This window comes from Chelmon rostratus, chromosome 3, assembly GCF_017976325.1.
Source record: "Chelmon rostratus isolate fCheRos1 chromosome 3, fCheRos1.pri, whole genome shotgun sequence".
In the NCBI taxonomy this organism is placed as follows: Eukaryota; Metazoa; Chordata; class Actinopteri; order Chaetodontiformes; family Chaetodontidae; genus Chelmon; species Chelmon rostratus.
This window is the reverse complement of record NC_055660.1, coordinates 3003814-3026164: the sequence shown is the minus strand read 5'-3', so window position 1 is coordinate 3026164 and position 22351 is coordinate 3003814. Positions and strand designations below refer to the sequence as shown.

General features: G+C 39.1%; 1 protein-coding gene across 2 annotated transcripts in view; it reads left to right on the top strand.

The window, feature by feature from the left end:
* The window catches only part of fam13a (family with sequence similarity 13 member A), a 55624-nt gene that overhangs the window by 8195 nt on the left and 25078 nt on the right, over positions 1 to 22351 (top strand). For both annotated transcript variants that reach the window (XM_041966759.1, XM_041966760.1), the window contains exons 4-9: positions 1734 to 1911; positions 4352 to 4493; positions 7391 to 7474; positions 8387 to 8473; positions 12686 to 12933; positions 19821 to 19862. In XM_041966759.1, coding sequence (XP_041822693.1) covers positions 1734 to 1911; positions 4352 to 4493; positions 7391 to 7474; positions 8387 to 8473; positions 12686 to 12933; positions 19821 to 19862 — 781 coding nt within the window. The remainder of the gene's footprint in view (positions 1 to 1733; positions 1912 to 4351; positions 4494 to 7390; positions 7475 to 8386; positions 8474 to 12685; positions 12934 to 19820; positions 19863 to 22351) is intronic.

Genomic DNA, 22351 nt, shown 5'->3' with positions numbered 1-22351 from the left:
GCCTGTTGCCAAGCACTGCATTAGAGAGGCACCCTTTGGCACAGACGTTGGCCATTACTACTGAATAAAATGATTTTGGTGTACTTTGTAAAATTGGTTTGGCCTCCTTGCTAGTATTCTGCAACTTTAAAAACATCAAAAGTGTATGATGAATGGATGATTAAGTTTCAGTATGACCTATATATTGTTTTCAACATGCCATCCATCATTTAAGTTAACAATGGCTACGCACCTCAACAAGGATAGATTTAAGTGAGATCCTGAATTATATATGTAAACCAACATCTGATCAAGCTTCATATATATATTCATATATATATTCATATATATACACACACACAAACACATATATATACGTATATGTATATATATATGTGTGTGTGTGTGTGTGTATATATGTATATATATATTATAATTGATTTATCTCTTATTGTTTTTATTGGTTGCTATTTTGATAATCAATTGATAGTTTCTAAGTCATTTATCCAGTGAAAATCCCAAACGTTTTCTTCTTATATTGTCTTGAATTTGACAATTTTTGCATTTCTCAATTTAATGTTATTGTAAACTTAAATGGCAGTTACAAATTAGCCAAACATAGACATCAGATTGAACTTTGTCATTGTTATTTTGACACATTATGTCCTAAATTGTTACAGAAAACCTAAAAACAGTGGTGATACCTTCTTATTTTCCGTGTGATTTCTTAGCCAAACAACATGTTCAGTTTCTCACCTTAAAGTCGCTGCCAGTCTCTGTCATGTCCACACACAGCGTGCATCATTCTCTGCAGTGATTTCCTCTGGTCCTCTGGTTGTCTGGCTTTATGTTGGCATGTCTTTTGATGTGCATCCTTTTTATGTAAGTGGCCTCTGCATACGTCTAAGTGCATGAAGGGTTTTTTTTCTATCTGTGTCTCTATCTATGTGTTTGTCTAATGCACTAACCTGCAAAAACCAGACCAACTTGTGATGATAAATAGTTTTAGAGCCTGCCGTTACCCCCACATGTGACCATGTATCGTACTTAACACACTTGTGCACACTCATACGCACACAATCTGAACTTAACCAGGCGACATCAAGAGCAGTTGTGATCCTTTAAGCCATAACCACCCTCCACTCCACCGCCACCGCCACCCTCACCCTCACCCTCTACTTACTCAGACAGACGGATGCACATGCACACACTCACGTAGACGCACGCACGCAAAATGTTTGCGTCACTCATTCATTTGGGATCAGTAGCCATATCCGTTTATCCAACTCTGACCCAATTATGTACCCCAAGTAATAGCATCAACATATTTTCAGGCTCTTTGCTCTAATGCTCACGTATTACTAGTTACCACAACTCGGGATTAGACGTTACAGAGAGCAGGTGGCTGGAGCTACCACTACCTGCTGGAGCCCAGCTGTAAAACTGTTAACTAAATTTAGGATTTGAATGTTATTCACTAAAAGTCAATTTATGTTTCAGGTTTTCCTCCTCCAAAGCAAAGCAAGTTTTTCATGTCACTCATCAGTCATCATTTAATTCTTTGTCTTTTCGGCGTGGGTGAAAAGACTTGAGCAGAATACAGTGGTATTCAAATGGCTGCTTTAAGTAGTGGAGCATTTATCAAGTCTTCTAATAACATTTTTTAGTTCAGTTTTTCTGAACAGGAAAAAAACTGACTGTAAAAAAGGATCCCAGCCTTTGACCTGTTCTGTTATCTTGTTGCGTGTCTGCAGAGTGCGGTGATGATGTCTCTTGGTCAGATATGAGAGACCTGCTCCAGCAGCTTCCGGACATCCACCACAGCCTCCTCCGCTACCTCTGCCACTTCCTCACCCTTGTGGAGTGCAACCACAAGGAAAACCGTATGACTGCCTTCAACCTCGCCACTGTGTTTGGACCCAGTGTCTTTCAGTGAGTTGAACCTTTTTATAAGGTGGATGTGGTCAAGCTGGTAAATAAATACCCATGAACTAACCTCACCATCACTCCAGCATTCTCCTCTTGCTTTCTGTCCTTCATGCAGTATGCTGTACAGTTCTTGCATGTACTGACAACAAACTTATTGAAGCTTAAATACCTTTCACCCTCCATTAATTGAATTTTAGGCCTTTTGGGGGCACCTCAATATAATATGATAAATGGATATGGTATTCGCAAATAGTTGTCTTTAAACACATCCAGCAGGTACGGATAAACAACAACTTTTGATTAGGAGTCATTTTTCTGCCAACCTGATCAAGTCAATTCAAATAGTTAGCTCTGTTTTGGTCTCTACCAGCTGTTGAAGGAAACATCTGGCTCTTCAGCTGCTAAAGGCTCTGCTGTGTTCACCAGCTAGGTAGTGTATTTTGCTGAAAAATGCTGCCCGCTGCAATGAAGTTGATACGTATGATCCAGTTGCAGGCCTAAAAACCAAAACAATGAACTTAAGAGACTAAAATGCTCCATAACACTAGAGAGAAGTATAAGGTCAGGTGATAATTCTCTGAGTTTGTCACTACAGGCAGAACCTTTTACGTTACACACAGTCTTTTGATCCATTGTTTATATAAAAATATTGGTTAGTGCAGCATTAACGGTGGTCTTGGGCTGTGAATTCGGAAAGCTTGAGATTGCAACAGCAATAACAGTTGCAAGTGAAAACAATCAAAAATCTACCAGTATAGTCATTTGAAAATGCAAAGGTGTACCATTCAAAGTGTAAGCCTCTTATGCCTGTGCCATTACAATCGAATTTCCAATTACCACTTACCAGGATTAAATTAATGCCTTAGTCTGACATTGGTTTTAATGATTCACACTCAAGGGAGAATGAGGCAACTATGTGCAGTCTGTATTCAGGCCTACTTCAGTGTTTTCATATCCGTGAAGAACATAACTCACATTCCTGAAAGTTTTGGCAAGTTTGGTGTCTTCACTGTGACCTTTGCAAAACATGCTTGTTGCAGTTTTTAAATAACACAGTGAGATCTGAGAGAACTTGCCTTAGTCTAAAACAGGAAGGCAGTTAGGATAGCTAAAGCTGAGGGATTCAGTCATCTTCCCCCTATTTCTGCTTAGTGAGTCAGATATTAAACACTGCTTTCATATACCAGAGCAGTTAGATGGGTAGAATGATTTCACTCTTATAACATGCAGTACATACTGAGTAAGTGAATGAATGTTAAACATTGAAGTCAAGTTTAACCCACTGACATTGCAGCTGTTTTTTTGTCAGAAAGAAACCAGCCTTTTTGTAAGTTGTACTTGAAACAGAATAGATGTCTTCTTATTTCAGAACTGGAGTAAATCTTTAATTTTGTCATGTAGCCAGTGTTTGGGGAACATCTGAGTAGGTTAATAGAAAAACAGGCAAATGTAGACTAACAAACACATATAAATCTGAAAGTATCAACATAGAAGTTAAAGTACACATTGAGCACATGACTGCTACACATTCTCTCTACACTGGTGTTTGTCAAAATATTTGGCCAGTAGGCGGTGCTGTTGCTTGTTTAGTGAAGATAAAATCATGACAGTGTAAAAGTCTGCTGGTGATAGATAAGATTACCTCGCTCCTAAACGATTGATGTAAAGGCACCTTTTGATCTGCATGTACCTCTGGGATGTTTGACTCTTCAAAGTCTGACACCACATTAATCAAAAGTCACACCCTATAGGTTACAAACACTAATTGATTCGAGTGAACAATTTTGAAGTAAATGTCATGTGACATATAAGATACATTTAACGTGGATGTGTGTTCAGAAGTTACTATGATGTTCATAAATAAATGATGTGTCAGTGGCTCAGGTGCCTCCCTACAGCTGCTGAGCTGAAAAGTACATCTGTCCTCACCAGTCTATTTATGATGGGCTGACTGGGCACTGAGTTTCAAATCGTTCTCATAGACTTTGACCTACAGCCAGTGTTCTCCACACTGGTTACTGGTGGGCATCTCCAGTTAAAAACTGAGGTGTTCAGAACAGGAAACCCTGCCTGTTAAAAAGATCAGGTCTCACTGAACAGAAACTGTTCTGCACCCTTTTGTACTGTACGACTTATTCTCTTCATCAGAGGATGGACTTGTTTGTGTGTTGACATTATATAATTAGGACTACAGTCAGGCCTACAGCTCAGTGTACATCTCCCACAGCTGTTCAGTGGCATCAGACATTATACTTACTTGGACAGCTGAATACTGCTTTGGTAATCATGTTGAATAGCTGGTGATTCATTTTCAATTTCATTGTTAATTATTTTATTAACAAACTTTATTTTTGCTGCTTCTGTCATGTTTAAAAACTGTCAATGAAATCTCATCTGTTTGCCTTAATTATTCTATTTTTCGTCCCTTCACCCTCTTTTCCAGCGTTGCTCCTGGTCTTGAAGCAATGAAGGACCAAAATATCTGTAACAAGATCATGGTCAAGCTCATCCAGAACTACAGCAATATATTTGAGATCGACAGAGAAGGCTGCAAAGAAGAACAGTCGACCCCTATTATTGTCAAGGTATGTTACACTCAGAGGAACACCAGATGCTAATGTTTATATGAAGGAGATCTGTGTTGGTGGTCAGTACAATGTAGTGCTGGTCAGACACTGATGCAGAATTGTGAGTCACATGTTTTGGCCATGCACTGTGTACAGCATGAGTTCCTCTGTGGCCTGTGACCTCACCCTCCGCCCATCCATTTGGACGAGTGGTGGTTTATAAATACAGGCTTACATAATCTCAAGCTTAAATTGATTTAACTATTGATCTTATATCACAGCCTCGCAAGAACGCCTCCTCCACAGGTGGCTGTTTTGAGTCTCTGGTTGTTGATTTATATTTGCTGCTTCGATGGCGGATGTCTTCATTGATTAGCTGGTTTGTCTGGTCTGCCGGTTTTCCTGGCGGCATCTCGCTGCTGCATCTGTAGAAAATGTGACTGCATGAAACAAACCAAGCACAGAAAACCATCCACTTCAAAGTCATTTAAATCATAGGATCTCAGATTCTGGCTTAGAATGTCATATTTCTTTAATTCACAAGTAATTGATAGATTAAATAGATTTAGATTGTTATTTATTTCCAATACAGTTTCACTAGTTTTATGAGTCATAAACATCTATAAATGCATAGCTGTAGCCAGGGTTTTCATAATACTGAGGTGCAAGATCCCACTTCCCCAGAAAAACGATGACTAGACACGGAAAATAAGCCAGATCTTTTTTTTTTTACACATTTTGTTTTTATTTTTATTTAATCTCCTAAATTGATGGTCTGTCATCAATTTTTCTCAAGCTAAGAAAAACAGCTTTGTTTCCATCTTTGCAACAATGTGTTTTATAGAAGAATTACTTAACCTTTAAATTTATCTGAAATATTCAAAATCCCCATATTTGCATGTTTTTTTCCTGGACTGTGAGTAAGACTGTGTTGTGAATAAGACTTTGTTGGGGATATTTTTGATGCTGATAGAGAAACACTGACCATATTCGTTAGCACAACATATTTAAAGTCTTCTTAAGACTTAGTTTTATTCAAAATACAATAAGAAATTGCATTTTAAATCACAATATATTGAAGTTTGTTCGTGTGCAGTAAAGAAGGTGAAATGAGAGGAATAGTTATTGCTGCAACAGCTGTAATATGAGTGTCTTTTCAACTATCATGTCATGAGTGGACTTTGCAAAACTTCGGTCGAATTTCCTCTTTTGGAAGGACATCTGTCTCAGTTGTTGATTGATGACTGTGTTATTGAAACGTGACAAGGGCCATTTGATGTCACAGTCGGGTGACCAGGGAATGACTATTGGGATTTGTCTCCCCATGGGTTTGACCTCTTCTCTCAGGGTACCTCTCTAACCATTTTTAACTTCATCGAAAATAGTGTCTGGTCCCCATGTGACACAATGCTTACCATGCAAAATAAAACTGCTGAAGATGTTAATTATTTGAGAAAACAAGTGATCACATGCACCTGAGCTCCTGAAATCTAAAGGTCCAGATTTATAATTGCAGGAGAATTCCATCTGCAAACACTTCCACGATGTCGTGTCGATTTTTTTGTGATAACATTTTCTGTCACATATGCCTCTGCTGTGTTGTGAATGCCTGTAAAGGCACAGCCACATGAGACCACGCTGACCTATGGGAAACCCCATGGTCAGAACAAGGTTGTCTTACACATAAACATGCACATACACATAAACACCAACACATGTGCTCTTGCTACTGAGACCCCTTGCCTACTGACCATCCTGGAAAAACCTTTGAACGCAGCACGTATGATCAGCGGTGTTGCCTTTTCCATCAGTCACAAAATGCTGATGAGTTGGAGGTGTGCATGAAAGTGTTTATGTGAGTGTATGTGTTTGAGGGTGCAGAGTGTTGAAATCTATTCTGAACCCTGTTGTTAAGGCTCACAAATGAAAAGCAAAAGTAGAACCAGCATACACAGGAACCTCACTTCTAAAATGACTCCCTGATTGTAAAAAGATATTTCATGACTCCTTTAAATGAGGCTACAGTAACAGCAATAAGAAACTGGAGATCAAAGCTTTCTGTCCTCTGTTAGGCATGATTTGTTTTTCCTTTTGTTACTCTACTGCAGGGGTGGGCAACCTTTACCACTCAAAGAGCCATTTGGACCTGTTTCCCACAGTAAAGAAAACACTGGGAGCCACAAAACCCTTTTGACATTTAAAATGAAATAAAACTGCATATAGCGTCTTTTTTGTTTTGTTTTGTTTGTTTTTTTGCTTCTATACAATGTATAAACAAACTATAATATGTTGTGTTTATGAAATCGATGAACAACTGCAGAGAAAACTAAATTACATTTCTGCTTGCAACAAAAATATTTTGAACCCTGAAAAAAAGGCGTTGGGTTGAAGGTTATTTTCAAGTAAAACACTCAAAGTCTATTTGAGTCCTTCTTGTATTTATGAAAAAAAAACGCCAAACTTAAATTATCCACCGACAGCAAACTGAAAATGCCGTCCTCTGCAGTCAGCTGTCAACCTGAATAACAAAAGGACTATTTCACTGAACTATGAAAAAATATGAATATATATACTAAATAATAGGCAATTAAAATATTTATTAAACTTGGTTGATGTGATTTCTGCTCCTGAACCTCAGCGCACAGTGTCTGCACATCAGGGCTGCATGCCGTCACCTGCATCTTCACACAGGAGCGAAAGCTGTCACCTGTGAGCGTGCACGATGTTTGTTTTAAGAACGAATGAACTAAAATAAAATACATTTTAATTAAACACCCATTAATTATTTTCAAAAGCAACAGGGAGCAAACTAAACATGCATGCCACTCCAGAGCCGTTGCCGACCCCTGCTCTACTGTATGTCCAACGTAGATTACAAATGTGACCGTCTTCTTTTGTCCTCTTTCTGGTCCCAGGAGGCACACGTGATGGGCGCAGACACAAAGAAGTCACCTAGCCACCCCAGTGCAAACACACAGACAGCAGTTCCCAGGACAGAGGTGTGTGCTCGGCTTTACAGCAGCACACCTGCATGTGTCTGTCTTTGTTTATGCATTTATTCTCCTCAGTGTTCTTGTTATGGAAATCTTTGTCTGAGTCTGTGTGTTGTTGTTTATGTGTGACATTCCTGGGTCAAACTTGTACGAACCCTTCAAATTCCACTACACAGTCCTTTTTAACACCAGCCATGTGATCTGTTTGACGTGATTAACATAACATAGGCATGTTTTGGAAAAGCTGTTTTCGAACGTCAAAGCCTGTGTGCGTCTGTGTAGGTTTCTGTGAGCTTTAAAGATGTTATCAGTGTCAGCTGACTTTGCCAGGAATTGTAATCAGGTCACTCAGTGTGAATAGATGAGGACCTTTTTAATAGTAGGCAGCTGACATTACCGATAAATTATCATCTGTTTTCAGTATGAGAGTCTACAAATAGCGCTGTTTCCATTAGCATTTTCTCACACTTCATGATTTTATGAAAGAGGTCATTCTCAAATTGATAGAGAAAACGCTGTGCGCAGGTACACTTTTATTTTTATATTTAATACGGTAAAATTTAGCAATAATAAAACAAGTACGTTTATTTCCCCCCTAGAAGTGCCACTGTAGCATGTCAGATTTTGTAAAATAATGATACAAGATGTAAGAAATGTAACAAAGTAATAGCTTTAGGTTACATTAATTCATGATTTTTATAACAACATCTGTCTCATTGCTTTGTATTATCTTGTAGTCTGATTTTATTTACTCATTTTTCCAGGATTGCTGAAAATTCCTTTAGCTGCCTTAGAAAATGCATTCTTTAACATTTAACTGTCTATGTATTCTCATACAAACAGTGTTTCTGTGCACTTTAAATCTAAATTAATCGAATTAATCTTTAATTTGTGTTTTCTCTCCATACGTATTCCAAGGCTGGACAAAAAAACCTACCACAAAATGCAGAACTTCTGAACAAATCCTCCACTAAAACTCCACAGGCAAGGCCGAGGAAAAGGAAGGTACAGAAAATAAGTTTATTACAGTCATTAATTAATGTCATGAACAGTTTTTGCTTGGGGTTTGGCCTAATGGTCATTACAGTCTTACTTCTCACCTATCCAAATAAATACTTCCTCCTTTCTTATCTGCTGTATTGCCTTGGTGCTGATAAGCCTGTGGCCATCTCTCAGACAGCCTCTGATGCCTGTGGCCTCGCTGCTCAGTCACATGATGTGATTTGATAAAGGCAATCTACTGCAGGAAACAACAACACGCTTATTTGCAGCGAGAGACAAACATGGGCTGTGGTATGCTCTTGCAACAGTGTTGTGGTATTATTACAGATGAGCTCTGCCACAGGAGCTGCATTTTGTCATGAATTTGATTGCGGTGAAGCTTAGAAATGTCCTGTGTGTGTACATGTAGTAGGAATTGAGCTCTGAGATCTTTTTTTTTATTTTTTTTTATCATGGTCAATAAGGGAGCACATTTAATGAATTAAATTCTGAATTCTGTTTTTAAAGTCAGTTAATGTGGTCTCACATAGATGCAAAATTAGGTGCATATACATTCATATTAGTTTATGTGATAAAATTCTTTAAGTGAGGTTTGCTTCAGTTTGACAACAAAGACAGACTAACATAATCTCTCTGCGGTTGTTTAGAATGCAGTTTTAAACAAAGATCTGATGCCATAAATGCAGTTTACTTATCAAGACTGGTGTCATATAGCGATAAAAGAAATGCTGACTGACAGCAAGATAATCTCAGGAGGGGTAAAAACATCTGCTGATGATGGTTGTTTTCTTTCCTCAGTAGTCAGTGAAAAATCTTCTGCTTTTAGCAGAGCTGGAATGTAACTAAAGCTTAAGAATGTTTTTAAATGCCTGGATTTACTTTAAGCTTAGATCTTGGAAGGTAGCTCCTCTACCCCCTTAATGCTTGCAGATGCACAGCCATGCAGCAAGCTAAACAGGCATCCAATAAAGGTTGATGATAGCGGGTTGCTTTTGAGGTTTTTATTGGAAGCAATCGTGAAACAGTATTGGAAAACAAACTCAGTGGTAGTGATAACAAATCATAAAGGGATGAGATTCATTAAAAATAGTTAGACAATAGGTTTTGTAAAAATGAACTCGTACAGTCACAAGAGCACTGGATTCACAAAAGTGTAACTGCTGTCAAATTACTTATGTGTTGTGCTTGATGTTGATGGAAGAAGCAAAGTATCACCACCAATAGATCAATATTAAATTGCTACAGGAAGTGCAGCACGGTACTTTATCTAGTTAACATGTTCAAGTAAAGCTAAAAAGAATACATATTTAACAGTTAGCTCAACAGTAGTTTAGCAGTTTCTTAACTAGATTGTTGCTTTAGCAGTACATTGGCTCCAGATAGCTTGCATAGTGGCTAGCAGTAATAAAGAGTTGTGCCATATCAGAAGCTACTGTATGTGCATTGTACCAAATGCTTTTGCACATTTTAAAGCTCTTATTGCATGTTTTATACAGATATTAATAGATGCTATTGCATATCTCCTCATTGTATAGAAATACAATCTTGTGGTGTGGAGTGTTGTGATGATGTTCATGGTGAGGATAGATTTTTGTCAAGTTCAGTTCAGTGATGGCTCTGGGGTAAATGCTGTTTTTGAGTGTGCAAGTTTGGGCAGCAGACAGAAGAGATGATGATAGGAGGGATCCTGATCCTGTCGTCTATACAGTAGCAGCCTAATCTGAAGATGTCTTCCAGAGAGGATGGAGGAAGTCCAGTTATTTTCTGGGCTGTGTTTATGACTCTCTGTTTATGACTATGAACTGAACTGTAGCAAACACTACTGGCAAGAACTGTGCCAGCAGTGGTTGCTACTAGCAACAAAATGTTAAACTGAAACCTACTGCTGGTGTCAGAACAGTAGCCAACAGCAGTAAACAAAACAGTCACACAACACTCAATTGAATGTTAAATTGATTATTTAACTGCTGATATAGCTGAAGCTGATACCAGCAGGCTCCTAGAAGCCCCTCACTTCCTATGAAAATGAAAATTGCTTTTTTCTGCTCTGAAAGGCTTGACTTCCTTAATGATTTATCTAGTGATTCATCGTCACAATTAATATTAACTTTTATGGCTACATTTCCCAAACACTCCTGCAGAGCCACGTCCATGTAAACAGTTTGACTCTCAAGGCCAGACTCACTACAGGTTTGGCCTTGATGAGTTAAATACAATTCAAAGTGTACATTTGGGCTGATAGCCGCACACACACCACCACCAGAGCTATGGTATATGTTTGCTGCTGTGGCACTGTGAGGCAGAGGTGTTATTAGTCTATAAATTATACAGTATTTATCAGCCTCAGCTCAGGTCTAGTGGCGAGAGAAAAGCACTCAAAACACACACACTGACACACACTAGAGAGCCCTAAACTTGTCTGTATCAACTGTTTGATTTAAAGCATGAATGTGTGATCAAGTGTTCCATGAAAGCACAAAAACATATAAAGACTTTTTTTTTTTTAAATGCCAATGTCAGCTTTTATCTTTTTGATCCAAAGTGCTTATGCTTACCACCACTATTTTGAAAAGTCTAGTGAAAGTAGTTGTATTGGTTGTGCAAGCGAGAACAGGTATGGATCAGATTGCAAAGACACTTTGACATCTGAGAAATGAGCTGTCACCAGTCGGTAAATAGAGATCAGTAACAGAGGCCAGCCACAAGTGCCTTTTCACTGCAGCAGATTACTGTAAGTGAAAGCATACCAGAGTAAAATATTAAGTTCTAAGTATTTTATTTGGCTTTCTTTGCAGTCTTTTGATATGTTAGTCACAAACAAACTATTAGTTAATCCACGATTTAGAAACCAGGTCATATCCTCATATTGGTCTGTCCGACTTCTTTGCCATCTGGCCTATTTAGCTCCTACTTGTTGTTGCTCTGTTCGAGCTCTTTTTTATGCATAGGCAGAAACTGAGAACCAAGAATGGAGGCAGCGTGACGGGTCAGTGGTTAACACTGTTGAAACTGACCTGCAGTTTGATTTTTAGCTATGGCTGGCCGGGTTTCCATGACTTTTTCAGAAATCATTCACTGTTCGGTATATAGTCACACTACGTCACGTCTTTTATGTCCTTTTGTAGTGTGTCTAATGAGAATTGTTATGCACTGTATAGTAGAATCCAATGATCCAACAACATAAACCAGCCACGATGAAAGCATCAGCTCACCAACACTGTTCAAGTTCATTATCGCTGCACTGTTTTCTACCTTTGTTTTAGGATGGGAACCTCTCTGAAAAACAAGCTAATGCCCACATTCATTTTCTTTTTTCCCCTCTATGGTTTTCTGTGAATGACAAATTTAGCTAAATCAATTACAAAGCCCTGAGGGGCAAAATCCATACCAGGTCTAGCTAAAGAAGCTTGTGGAGGTAATTATGTTCCCAAAGATTCAGCCATTAAGTGCACCAATGACTAAATGGAGGCAGCATCCATAGATTTTAGAACAAGCCATTACGTTAAACCCCAAATGGAAATGTTCTGCCGATAATTGGTGTAAAGAAAAAGCATAGGCCTTTCAATTTAACCGACAGATGTTCGTCTAGAGCCAAGCCTCTTTTAGCATTGGTTGTTTTTGACCATCATCAATACTGAAGCTGCTGGCGTCAGACCCATTTCATACTCTGTTTACCACAGCCAGCCGGCTATTTGGCCTCTGTGTTCACGAGCAGCCATACCAGTCCTCTCCACAGATATACTAAGAGAAGGCTCTGTGACACGTTCTTTAACACTTGTCTCAGGATTCATTGGTGAAAAACTCTGTGAAAATGCAGAAGGGCTCTTTTCACAATGTGGCTGTAGTCAGGTTAAGGTTCTTCTCCTACACTACAGTCAGCGGTTCACGTTGTTTATACCCTCTCAGGGTCAGCATGGTAAGACAAACATTAGTCTGACCTTACAGTTTTACTAGCTAACCTTGTTTTCCTCTCACCTCTTTTGTAGGTCTTTTATTGCTCTCTGCTTGACCCCAGAAGATCTTCCTATGCATGTTTTATAGCAACCTGAGAAAAGGTTGAAAGCTCCAGTGTGTTTCTCCGTGTGTGCTTGTATGATGAGCTTTTATTGTGCAGAAATGTTAGCAGTTGTGTATCGTTTACGTCTCGTGCTGTCTCATGTTTCCCATCACGAGACTCACCTGTTGTTGGCATCTCTATCGCTCTCTCTAAAACAGGTGAAGAAAGGGAAGAGTGATGGCGTGACTCAAATCGTTCCTCAGCCCCGCCGCTCTTCTGGGTTCCCTTGTGCAAGGCCCCTGTCCATACCGATAGTTTTACCCCTGAGCACGGATCTGAGGAGCCCCAGTCCAGAGGCGATGGAGACAGCTCCCATTCCACTGGCTCGCCAAGATACCCCGGACACTCCCTTGCAACTCAGCCACCTTGACGTGAGCCCCGCTGGCAGCATGGAGACCCTCAGCAGGTCAGTGTCTCTAAAAAAATGACAAACACAAACTGATGATAATTATTTTGCTGAAATTATTCTACGACCCATTTTGTTTTTGAAAATAGAGCTTGGAGGTGTATTAAATATGCACAATATATATACAAACTGACATTTTAAGACATTATGTTCTGATTTGCATAAATGTCATTTTAATTGTGTGTAGCATAAAATCTGAGATTTATAAATGGTGTTTGTAGATGCTTTATTTTCACTTCAAGCTTTAAGTTGTTGTTTGTGAAGTCTGTTTTTCAAATAAGTATCTAAACCTGTTAAAAAATACACCAAAAACTGAATTCAGTTACTGTGAAATGTATTCAGTTACTTCAGCAGTTATGATTTCATTAGGATCACAGTCTTATCTCTAAGTGGGATCGTTTATGACTGCTGTAAAATAAAACTTAAGGTCATATAACTCAAAACAAAACGTGTCACTGCTACATACATAACAAAACTATTACTATTACTGAACTATTTCACAATGTCTGTCTTTCATTTTGTGATATCCAGTTCCAACGTGGTAAACTAGGGGGGATCCTAGCAGTGGTAAATAGGTTATGACCACTGTTTGCATAAGTGATGTGCTATCAACGGAGGGTGAGGGCGAAGAATCCTGAGTGTCTGACAGCGAGCAGGGATCTAAAGCCCAATCCTCACGGCAATGTGCACTTGGCATGCAAACAAGCCTATTATAGGAAGCTGAAACTGGAACCACTTGGTATCAAGTGTCCTCAGTCCTGGAATAGCAAGGCTACAGCTGTGTCTGTTGTTGGGGCACTTACTGCTTTTACCAAGGGCTTCAGCTAGCATTAACCTCGGCTGTGATCACACCTGCACCGTTTGGCTGAAAATGTCACTGCAGTACTGTTTAAAACCTCTTCTCACACACTCCATTCACACAGAGTGAACTACTTCACTGACAATAGACCCTACGGAGAATTTTTCTCATCGTAAAAACTACAAAATGTGTTGCGGAGTAAAGCAATAAGTGTCGTATGTGAGATGTCGAAGCACTAAGATGAGAAGTGATGATGCTGTTTTGGCTTCTACTACCACTTGTCGAACACACCCGCGACCTTTAGTATGACATTAATCAGAGTTTCAAACCGTGTCATCACCAGATCCATTAGCACATTACATAAAAGTTTAGTATGACCCACACTGGTGAGCTCTCACACATAGCTGCATACAGAACTACACATGTCACTGTACGCATTTAGATTTATTTTGAAAAAACATAAAAACTAAATATCATTTATATAATGGGGTTTCTGTGGAATGTATTTTTATCTTATATATGTAGTACTTTTTCAGTTTTATTGGCAATAATAATTACTTATTTCATCCTAACAAATTAAAGTAGTTGCTCTGTGTTTAAAAAAGTCAACCACAATTTTTATTTGCCCCTCATCCCCAAGATAATGAAGAACATTGCATGTGTGACCTAAAATTTGTTAATTAACGAGGCCAACCATCGCTCTTAATGGATCAGATGTTCTTGTCTGTAGGAGCTGGCAAATGTAACTCTTCCAAGATGGCTTTCCTCACCATGTCAGGGTATCATTCAATCTTCCAGTAGAGTTCCCTCACACCCTTAAATTCTCCTTGTCAGGTTGCATTGGTTGACTGATATATAGATACTGTGATGGGGGACCCTAGTACATCAGTAATCTGAACTCACTGGTATTTACTTATAGATGCCTGCAGCTTGCAAAAAAGGACATATCTGCATTTTGGCTGAAAGACTAAACCGATTTTACCATCTTTAATGCACGAAGGCCTCTGGTGCTCATAGTGTTTGACAAATGAAAGATACTGGAGCTGTCAAATGTCAATGCACGTACATACGTATGTTAATACTTTGAAAAATACATGACTTTTATGAGTTTGTATAAGAAAGTAGTTTCAGTTTTAAGTAGCTGTGATTTTGGCACATAAACACATAGCAAATATATCATCATTTTCCACAAGTGGATCCATCGGTGTTTTCATATCTGTAGCGGCTTTCATGCCGGCTTGTCAGCTTGCTCTCACTTTCCATAGGTATGTGTCAGACATATCCGCGTCAGCATAATGCAGCGCATACAGCAGCGTATCCAGTTGAGCTACAAGTGACTATTTCCAGAATGACAAAATGGAGGAACTACTGTGTTTTACACCTTATTGGTCTTAAAGCAGCAGTTTTTTTTTATGTATCTGATGACGTGTATTAGATTTGACCCATGCACCCTTCATTCCAGGAACTACCCCTGTCCTGAGTCACTCCACTCGCTCAGGTCACATTCAGCACCCACTAGAAGTCAAATCATGATCTACATGATCCATGTAGCATATTTGACATTACACCCTGCCTCCTCTTCATCGAATACATTAATCCAGTTATTTTGTATGGCACAATGCTCTCACCTGTACCTGAAATATGACCTCATTCACCACACAGGCCACATGAGCCAACATAGCAGCGTCATGTGAACTTATTATGCTCTCAGCGTTGCGTAGTCGCACGTAGGGGATGCATACTGGCTTTTGTGTGGAGTTGCCATGGTTCACTGAATCTTGTGATGTAACCATTGGGTTTCTTAGAAGCCCATTGGAAATAAGTGGGAGTGAGGAACGTCGCAGTGTGGTGTGAGTGCAGGTTCCATGTGGGTATAACAGTATTGTTGGCCACCTGTCAGGAAGTCTCATCCATCAACGTGAAAGCCTGACAGCACATACTTTCAGCAAGAACCTGCTGGCTGGATCAAACTGGTTCTTCTGCACTTTTTGATGTTTGTGCCTTTTTTTTCCACTTCTCATTCAGGACAGTTGCCCCTAACCATTTTAAGATTTTAGTCCGTAAAGACTCTCAGTCAGGCAGGTCACGGCATATCTACAAACACTAAGTCAAAGCCAACCAGATTTGCTGCATTATTCTTGAAAATATTCACAGTTCATCCAAGAGGCTTCGTCAGGTTTCTCATGCCTAAAACACCTCTTGGCAAAACATCTTGAAGATGACGTTCTAGATACTAAGTTGGTGTTTAAGTTCATTGGCAGTCTCATGTAATGGAAAGTCAGATATCGGCTTCATTGTGACAAAACGGATGACTGCAGGCACTGCCAAGTCAGTAGTCAAAATCATCTGTATGTCTTTTAGTTTGCACTGAAAATATAAGTTTAGAAATTTTTTATACCAACTTTTTATGTATAAATGCCAAAAAAAATCACTGGTCAGTTGAGCTCAAGTGTGAGGATTTGTTGCTTATGTATGAGATCTTTTGGATTTTGACTTGTTAATCAGAACATATGTGAAGATGTTGCTTTCAACATTTAAAGTCAAAATTACGAGTCCAAAGAAAGATAATGGATTAATTGATATGAACATAATTTTTAACAAATCATCGGTAATCGCTACCAACCCTAATTTCGCTATGTTCGTGGAATTCTTTTAGCCACTGCTAATGTCAACAAACACAAATTTGGTGTTTTTCTCTGTCATTTTCCTTTTTCCTTTTAATCTCAATAAGGTGATAATGATCACAATAAAGAGATTTGACAGACAATGAATTGCATGTGAGAATTAAAGACAGATATTTCATCTGTGAATCATTACATTTGTGTGCAGGTCTGTCTTTGCCACAGTTTAAAACGTGAAGCATGTTGGCTCTGTGTCGCTTTAATACCATCCCCTGGAATGACTATATACCAAGCATAGCTTAGCTGGGCTTATCCAACAAGTACTTCAGGTTGTGACCACCACACAGTTTGTGGTCGGAGATATTCTAAGAATGTCCAGCACCCGTCGGAAAGCCGATGATTTGAGGGTCCTGAATGGACTGGAGACCGAACAGATGAGCTGAGGCACAAGTGGAATCTGGCTGCACAGGTCCCAAATCCTCCTTGGATCTTTATATAATGCAGAAAAAAAAAATCACCAGGAGATGATGCATTTTAGAGCTTCCTTTTTAGTAGTCCTGCCTAGCCAGATTTTTTCACTTTTTCTTTTGCAGTAGCAGTTCAAAGAATAGCGTCACTTAAGCTACTTTTGAGCAAAGATAGCAATCAAATAATTAATCACATTTGTAATCAGCAGCATTAAGCCAAAGACATAGTGATGGCACCTTCATAATGGAGTTCACATCTGAGATTCAATAAGAACTTGAAATTAACAAGTGTTTGTGTGTTTTGTAAAGAGATTTTGGAAAAAGTAAAGACAGGGCAGGGTGGAAAGCGAGAAATTTCTTTGGGGATTTGCTAGCATCTGCTAAGACGGACTACCTTTATACATTTTAAAAAATGTTGACCAACTTGTCATTTGTAGTTTTCCATTCACCCTGGAGGGATCATGCCTTTTCCGAGTACCCCTGCAAAGCTCCTCGTTATCCCCTCAGTAAGGTAGTGGGTAAGCAGGATTTCCGTTTTTGCAATTCACGGCGGCAGTGCCGGCACATTATTTTAATACGCTTGCCAGACTGTGTAACACCATTTAAGAACATGAACAATTACCCTGTGGCTCCAAAAGAGTTTGGAAGTGTTTGTGGGGAACTACGCCTGCACCAAGGAACACATTTCCTGTACATTGTGTCATTTGAGAAGACTTTTGAAGTTCAACGGACTTTGGCCCATTTGATTCCTGCCTGAATTGAAACCTAAATCCTTTGTTTTGAACTTGTGGAGGTGCTGCCCAAAGGGCCAAAGTGGTTTCCCCTCCCCTCCACACTCCTGCTGCTAACTGTAAGCCACATGAAGGCACGCCATGTACCAAAACACACCAGAGCCAAACACTCACTGATTGGTCTAGTCGACAACAACTCTGTCTTCTGTGTTATAGAACATCACCTCAACCAACCTCAACATGTTTACAACCTACGATCAGACTCACTGTTCATTGGTTCATTTAACGCGTCAAAACAAGACCAGCAAAACAGAAAATGTTTGCTGCTCTATCAATCAACCATATGGTGTAGCTGCTTCTTTTGATCAGTCTTGCTTGAGATATTTATGATTCTTAGCCATTATTTAGACAATAGGCCTGCAACTAACAGTTGTTATCATGAGTTAAGCTTCCTTGGTTAGTATTTTTTTGTTTGTTCTATAAAATGGCTGAAAGTTGTGAGAAATTCCCATCACAATTTCCTAAAACCCAACATAATGTCACCACGTTGTTTGTTTTGTCTGACCAATAGTCCAAAAGCTAATGACATTAACAGGCCAAAAGCAGCAGAAAAAAACAGAGAAAAGCAGAAAGTTATTTTTGGCATCTTTGTGTAAAATAGTCAAATTGATTTATCAATTGTATAATAGTTGGTGATTATTTTTCTGTTAATAAACTAGTCAATACATCGCCTCATTGTTTCATCTCTATTGATGGGCAAAATGTTCTGCATACTTGTATTGAAGCATTTATTGAAACTGTTTTGGAAAACAAACAAAAATTCAAGCTTCTTGATCTTCACCAAACACTAAACACTCAGTTGAGCAGTTGAAATGTCAAAAAAATGTCCGGAATGGACGCTACCTGCATCTGCTGTACCTGGTTTTCAGCACTTTTTGTTCCTCTGCACATGTGTTCAGGGTGTCGTTTTTGGCCATAACATAACTAATTTCACACAAGTGTCTTATAGGATAAAATTAAGTGATCATGTTTTTATCCCAAAGGTCGATGGTCAGCTGCATTTTGACATCATAATGGTCTGCATTTTTCTGGCAAATATTCATATAACTCAGGAACAGAAGGGGAAGCTGTGACCAGATTTCACATTTGGTCAGATAGTGAGCTCATTTAATCTTGGGTGCCTGTTTTGACGCTGTGGTGATTGTATAGATCTACTGTGCTGCTGACTTGAAGATGTTTGTGAAGCATCCACGTTTTACAATTTGTTGCTTCTTGATGGGTTGGTGAGGTGGTAGTTCTATCTGTAACTTAAACTCAAGTTTTACCTGATTTTTTGTCCAAATCCTTATGTTTCATACTTGTAAACTGAGTGAACAGGTAGAGTTCACGTTGTCCTGACAAGTGTTTGCTTGTCACTGGTGAACATCCAAACCCATAAAGGTTTAAAGTGACAAATAGTCACCTTGTTGTGTCTGTTACAGAGAAAATAGAGGCCTTTTTCACAGCAGACATTTTGACTTGTCATGGCAGGAAGAGTGCAGGTGTTCCTAATGACATGAACAATGGTTCTGTTCTGTTCCAGTGGTTTGACGATTAACAAGGTCGATATCTGGCATTTGGTGATGGCTGCGCTCAGGAGACAGATTAAACAAAAAGTGTTTGCAGACACGTCAGACACTATGCATTTTTATTCTAATAATTTTTATATATAATAATAGTATTATAATAATAGATTAGTGTTAAATAAATGTTAATCGGGACTCATTTATTTGTTACATGGTAAAACAGGTTTGGTTGCAGTGTTTTTCTTCCTGCTTTGACTTTAGGGAAGATAATTCAGTATCCAGCTCTGCTTAGGCAAACAAGACTAGGAGATTATGAAATTTTAGCCTGCCAGTGCCAGGATATGAAAATGTTAAGCAACCTCAACATTCAGTGCCAATGCTGAGTTCCTCTTATCGTTGCGTAATTTCATCATGTGTTGCTGTTGTAAATCCAGTGGCAGCAGCCTGCCTATATTCTCGAGCAGCACCCATTTCTCTCTTGGTTCATAATAATTACCAGAGACAAGTTCCACAAAGCCAGATCTGTAGCACTGCATGGCTATTATTCTGCAGACAAAAGCCAGCCTTATGCTCCTATTTTCAGCCCCAGTGAAATGTAGTGATGGGGGGGTGGGGGGTGGGGTCGGGGTGTAAATGTTTTTATGCTATAGCACTTCATAACCACATCCTGAAATTAAGTGTATGTGTTTATTTTCATATTTCAGCTCTCAAGAAGAAGAGAGGCCAATATCTCCTTTCTACATGAGGTAGGCCTCCTCTGTGTTAGAAAGCTGGCAGAACTGGGTGACAGTATGTTGTTTTGAACTGGAGGTGTGGGGGAAGTGGCTGTGCGCTGCTTTAGTGCATTATCATCGGAAACAATAGAACCACCAGTTAGAGGGAAAGCAGGCCAGCGTGCACGTGCAACAGTTTGCTCACCACTGATGGTTATTGTGGAAGAGGCAGCCACAGTACATGTTTCATACACACCACTTCAGCACAAGACACGTGTGGGTGGGACACTGTGTTTCAGAATGATGTGATGGTTAGAATCATAACACAGTGCAGGAAGAATACTAACTGAAGTATTTTGACAATCAAGTAATCATTTCAATAATTTTTCAGGCAAAAACATTTTATTGAATGTATTTGGGTTTCACACTGTTGGTCTAACTCAGCAAGACATTTTGAGACGCCACGAGGACTCTGAAAAGTTGCAATCAGCATTTTTCCAGCGTATAATTGGCAGATTCATCAATGAAAATGAAATTAATCTTTAGTGGCAGCCCTAATGTTATCTGACTACATCAAACAACTACTGAATCTGATATATTTTCTTGTCATTGGTGCCAAAGTGGAACATGCAGTCGTGCGTGGGTTGACACTACATGTACACTACAGAAAACCTCACGCTTCTGCATGAGTGAGTGATAATGTTTCATTACGACCTCGCCACACCTTCTTGATAATCACCTGTTAATCTTCAATGACCCTACTCTCATCGTCTCCCAGTTTGCCCTTAGTGTATGTTGACCTAAAGCCTTCAAAACTCGGCAGCTTGTTCAGTCAGCGTTAACAACTGGTCCTACAGTTTGTCCTGGATAGAACCAAAAACCTTTGCATTAACTTTGAGTGGGACATCTTGTCCCTCGGTTATAATGTAATAAAACAAATCCTTTTTATCCATGACAAAAGGTCAAAGGTTCCTTCTAGTGCACTAATCCAAGTCCTATACATGCGGTCAGTCATAGAGTCAGCTATGTACAGTATGTGTACTATATAATACACAACTATAACCTGTTTTACTTGAGTATGGGGTGTATAATCCCTTTGTGTGCATTATATAATCTCTGTACACGCTGGAGATGACAGTTTACTACTGACAATTGCACATGATGTCCCATTTACAACATTTCTTAGCTCTCTGTGACTCACATATAGCGTGTACAGGCACACAAGTATGCATACATGTGCATATGTTAGAAATGCATGCAGTAACCATGTATTTGTACATGTGTATCCCATATAAAAGGCTTCAGTACTTTTATGTATAGATGATGTAGGTACATTTAAACATTTTCTCTTGATTGAATATAGTTTAAATTTGAACTCTGGGGGTAAGGTTGACAGGGGACCATAAATATCCGTACAAAATCCAGTAGCTGTGGAGCTATTCAAGACTGGAACAAAGCGGTGGACCAATAGACAGACCAGCATCACCATAAATGCAGCCACGTTGCTAGCATGGCTATATATTGACCTTTTTTCAGCTCATCTAACGTAGGGATTTGCTGCACTTTTATGTTTTATGCAATTGTAAACGTCTGTGAGTTTTAGACTGTTGGTTGGGCAAAATAAGCTCTTTGAGGATTTTGGGCTTTTTGTGCACTCAAAGATTAATCAGTGAATTGAAAAAAATGATTTACAGATTGGTAATTAAACGATTAGTTGCAGCCCCAGTCTGTCTCGACTTGACACTCCCCCTTTATCTCTCTCTGAATCGCTCCCATTCACTTCTCTTGCTCACGTTCATCAATGACTAACTCCTACTTGTACTTTGTCACATACACACTCACGTACCTTTCAGAGCTTTCTCTCTGCTGAAGTCTACATGCATTCCTTCATATACAGAGACTCTCAGGCTGCCGCATGGAGTTTAACCTCAGCCCAGTCAAAATGGATCACAGATGAACATAATTTTCATCTGTGTGTGTTGACCAAAAACTCTAAAGTTCCTGGCTAATATCTGACTGTGGTGTAATACTGGATTACCTAAATGGAGGTCCCTGGGTACACAGTGCAAGGGATTTAACTAGTTTAAGCCTCTGCCGTGGGAGCTTTGGAGTTGTTTCCTCCTTGCTTTTTATGCCTTAAAAACCACTTGACTTTAAAACACCAACACAGACACTAAATACCAAAACATATTATTTTGTTCTTACTATTATTTGCATTGCAATTTTCTTAGTTAGAATATCCTGAATGAAACAATTATATGAAGCAAACGTTAAGCTTTTGTAAAACACAGACTTGCACTGCTGGCTTTTTAAAGTCCCACTCAGTGAAACAAAAATAGAACAATTAAATGCCAGACATATCATTTCATTACAGACCTGACTTAACAGTTCAGTAAATCTCTCAGACACCATCAATCTGAAAATACAAAAAACAGCTGAAGACTTGTAAATGTTCACTTGGATAAATTCAAAACATCGTATTTTGAGTTTGTCAGCAGATCCATGATATATCGCTGAATGAA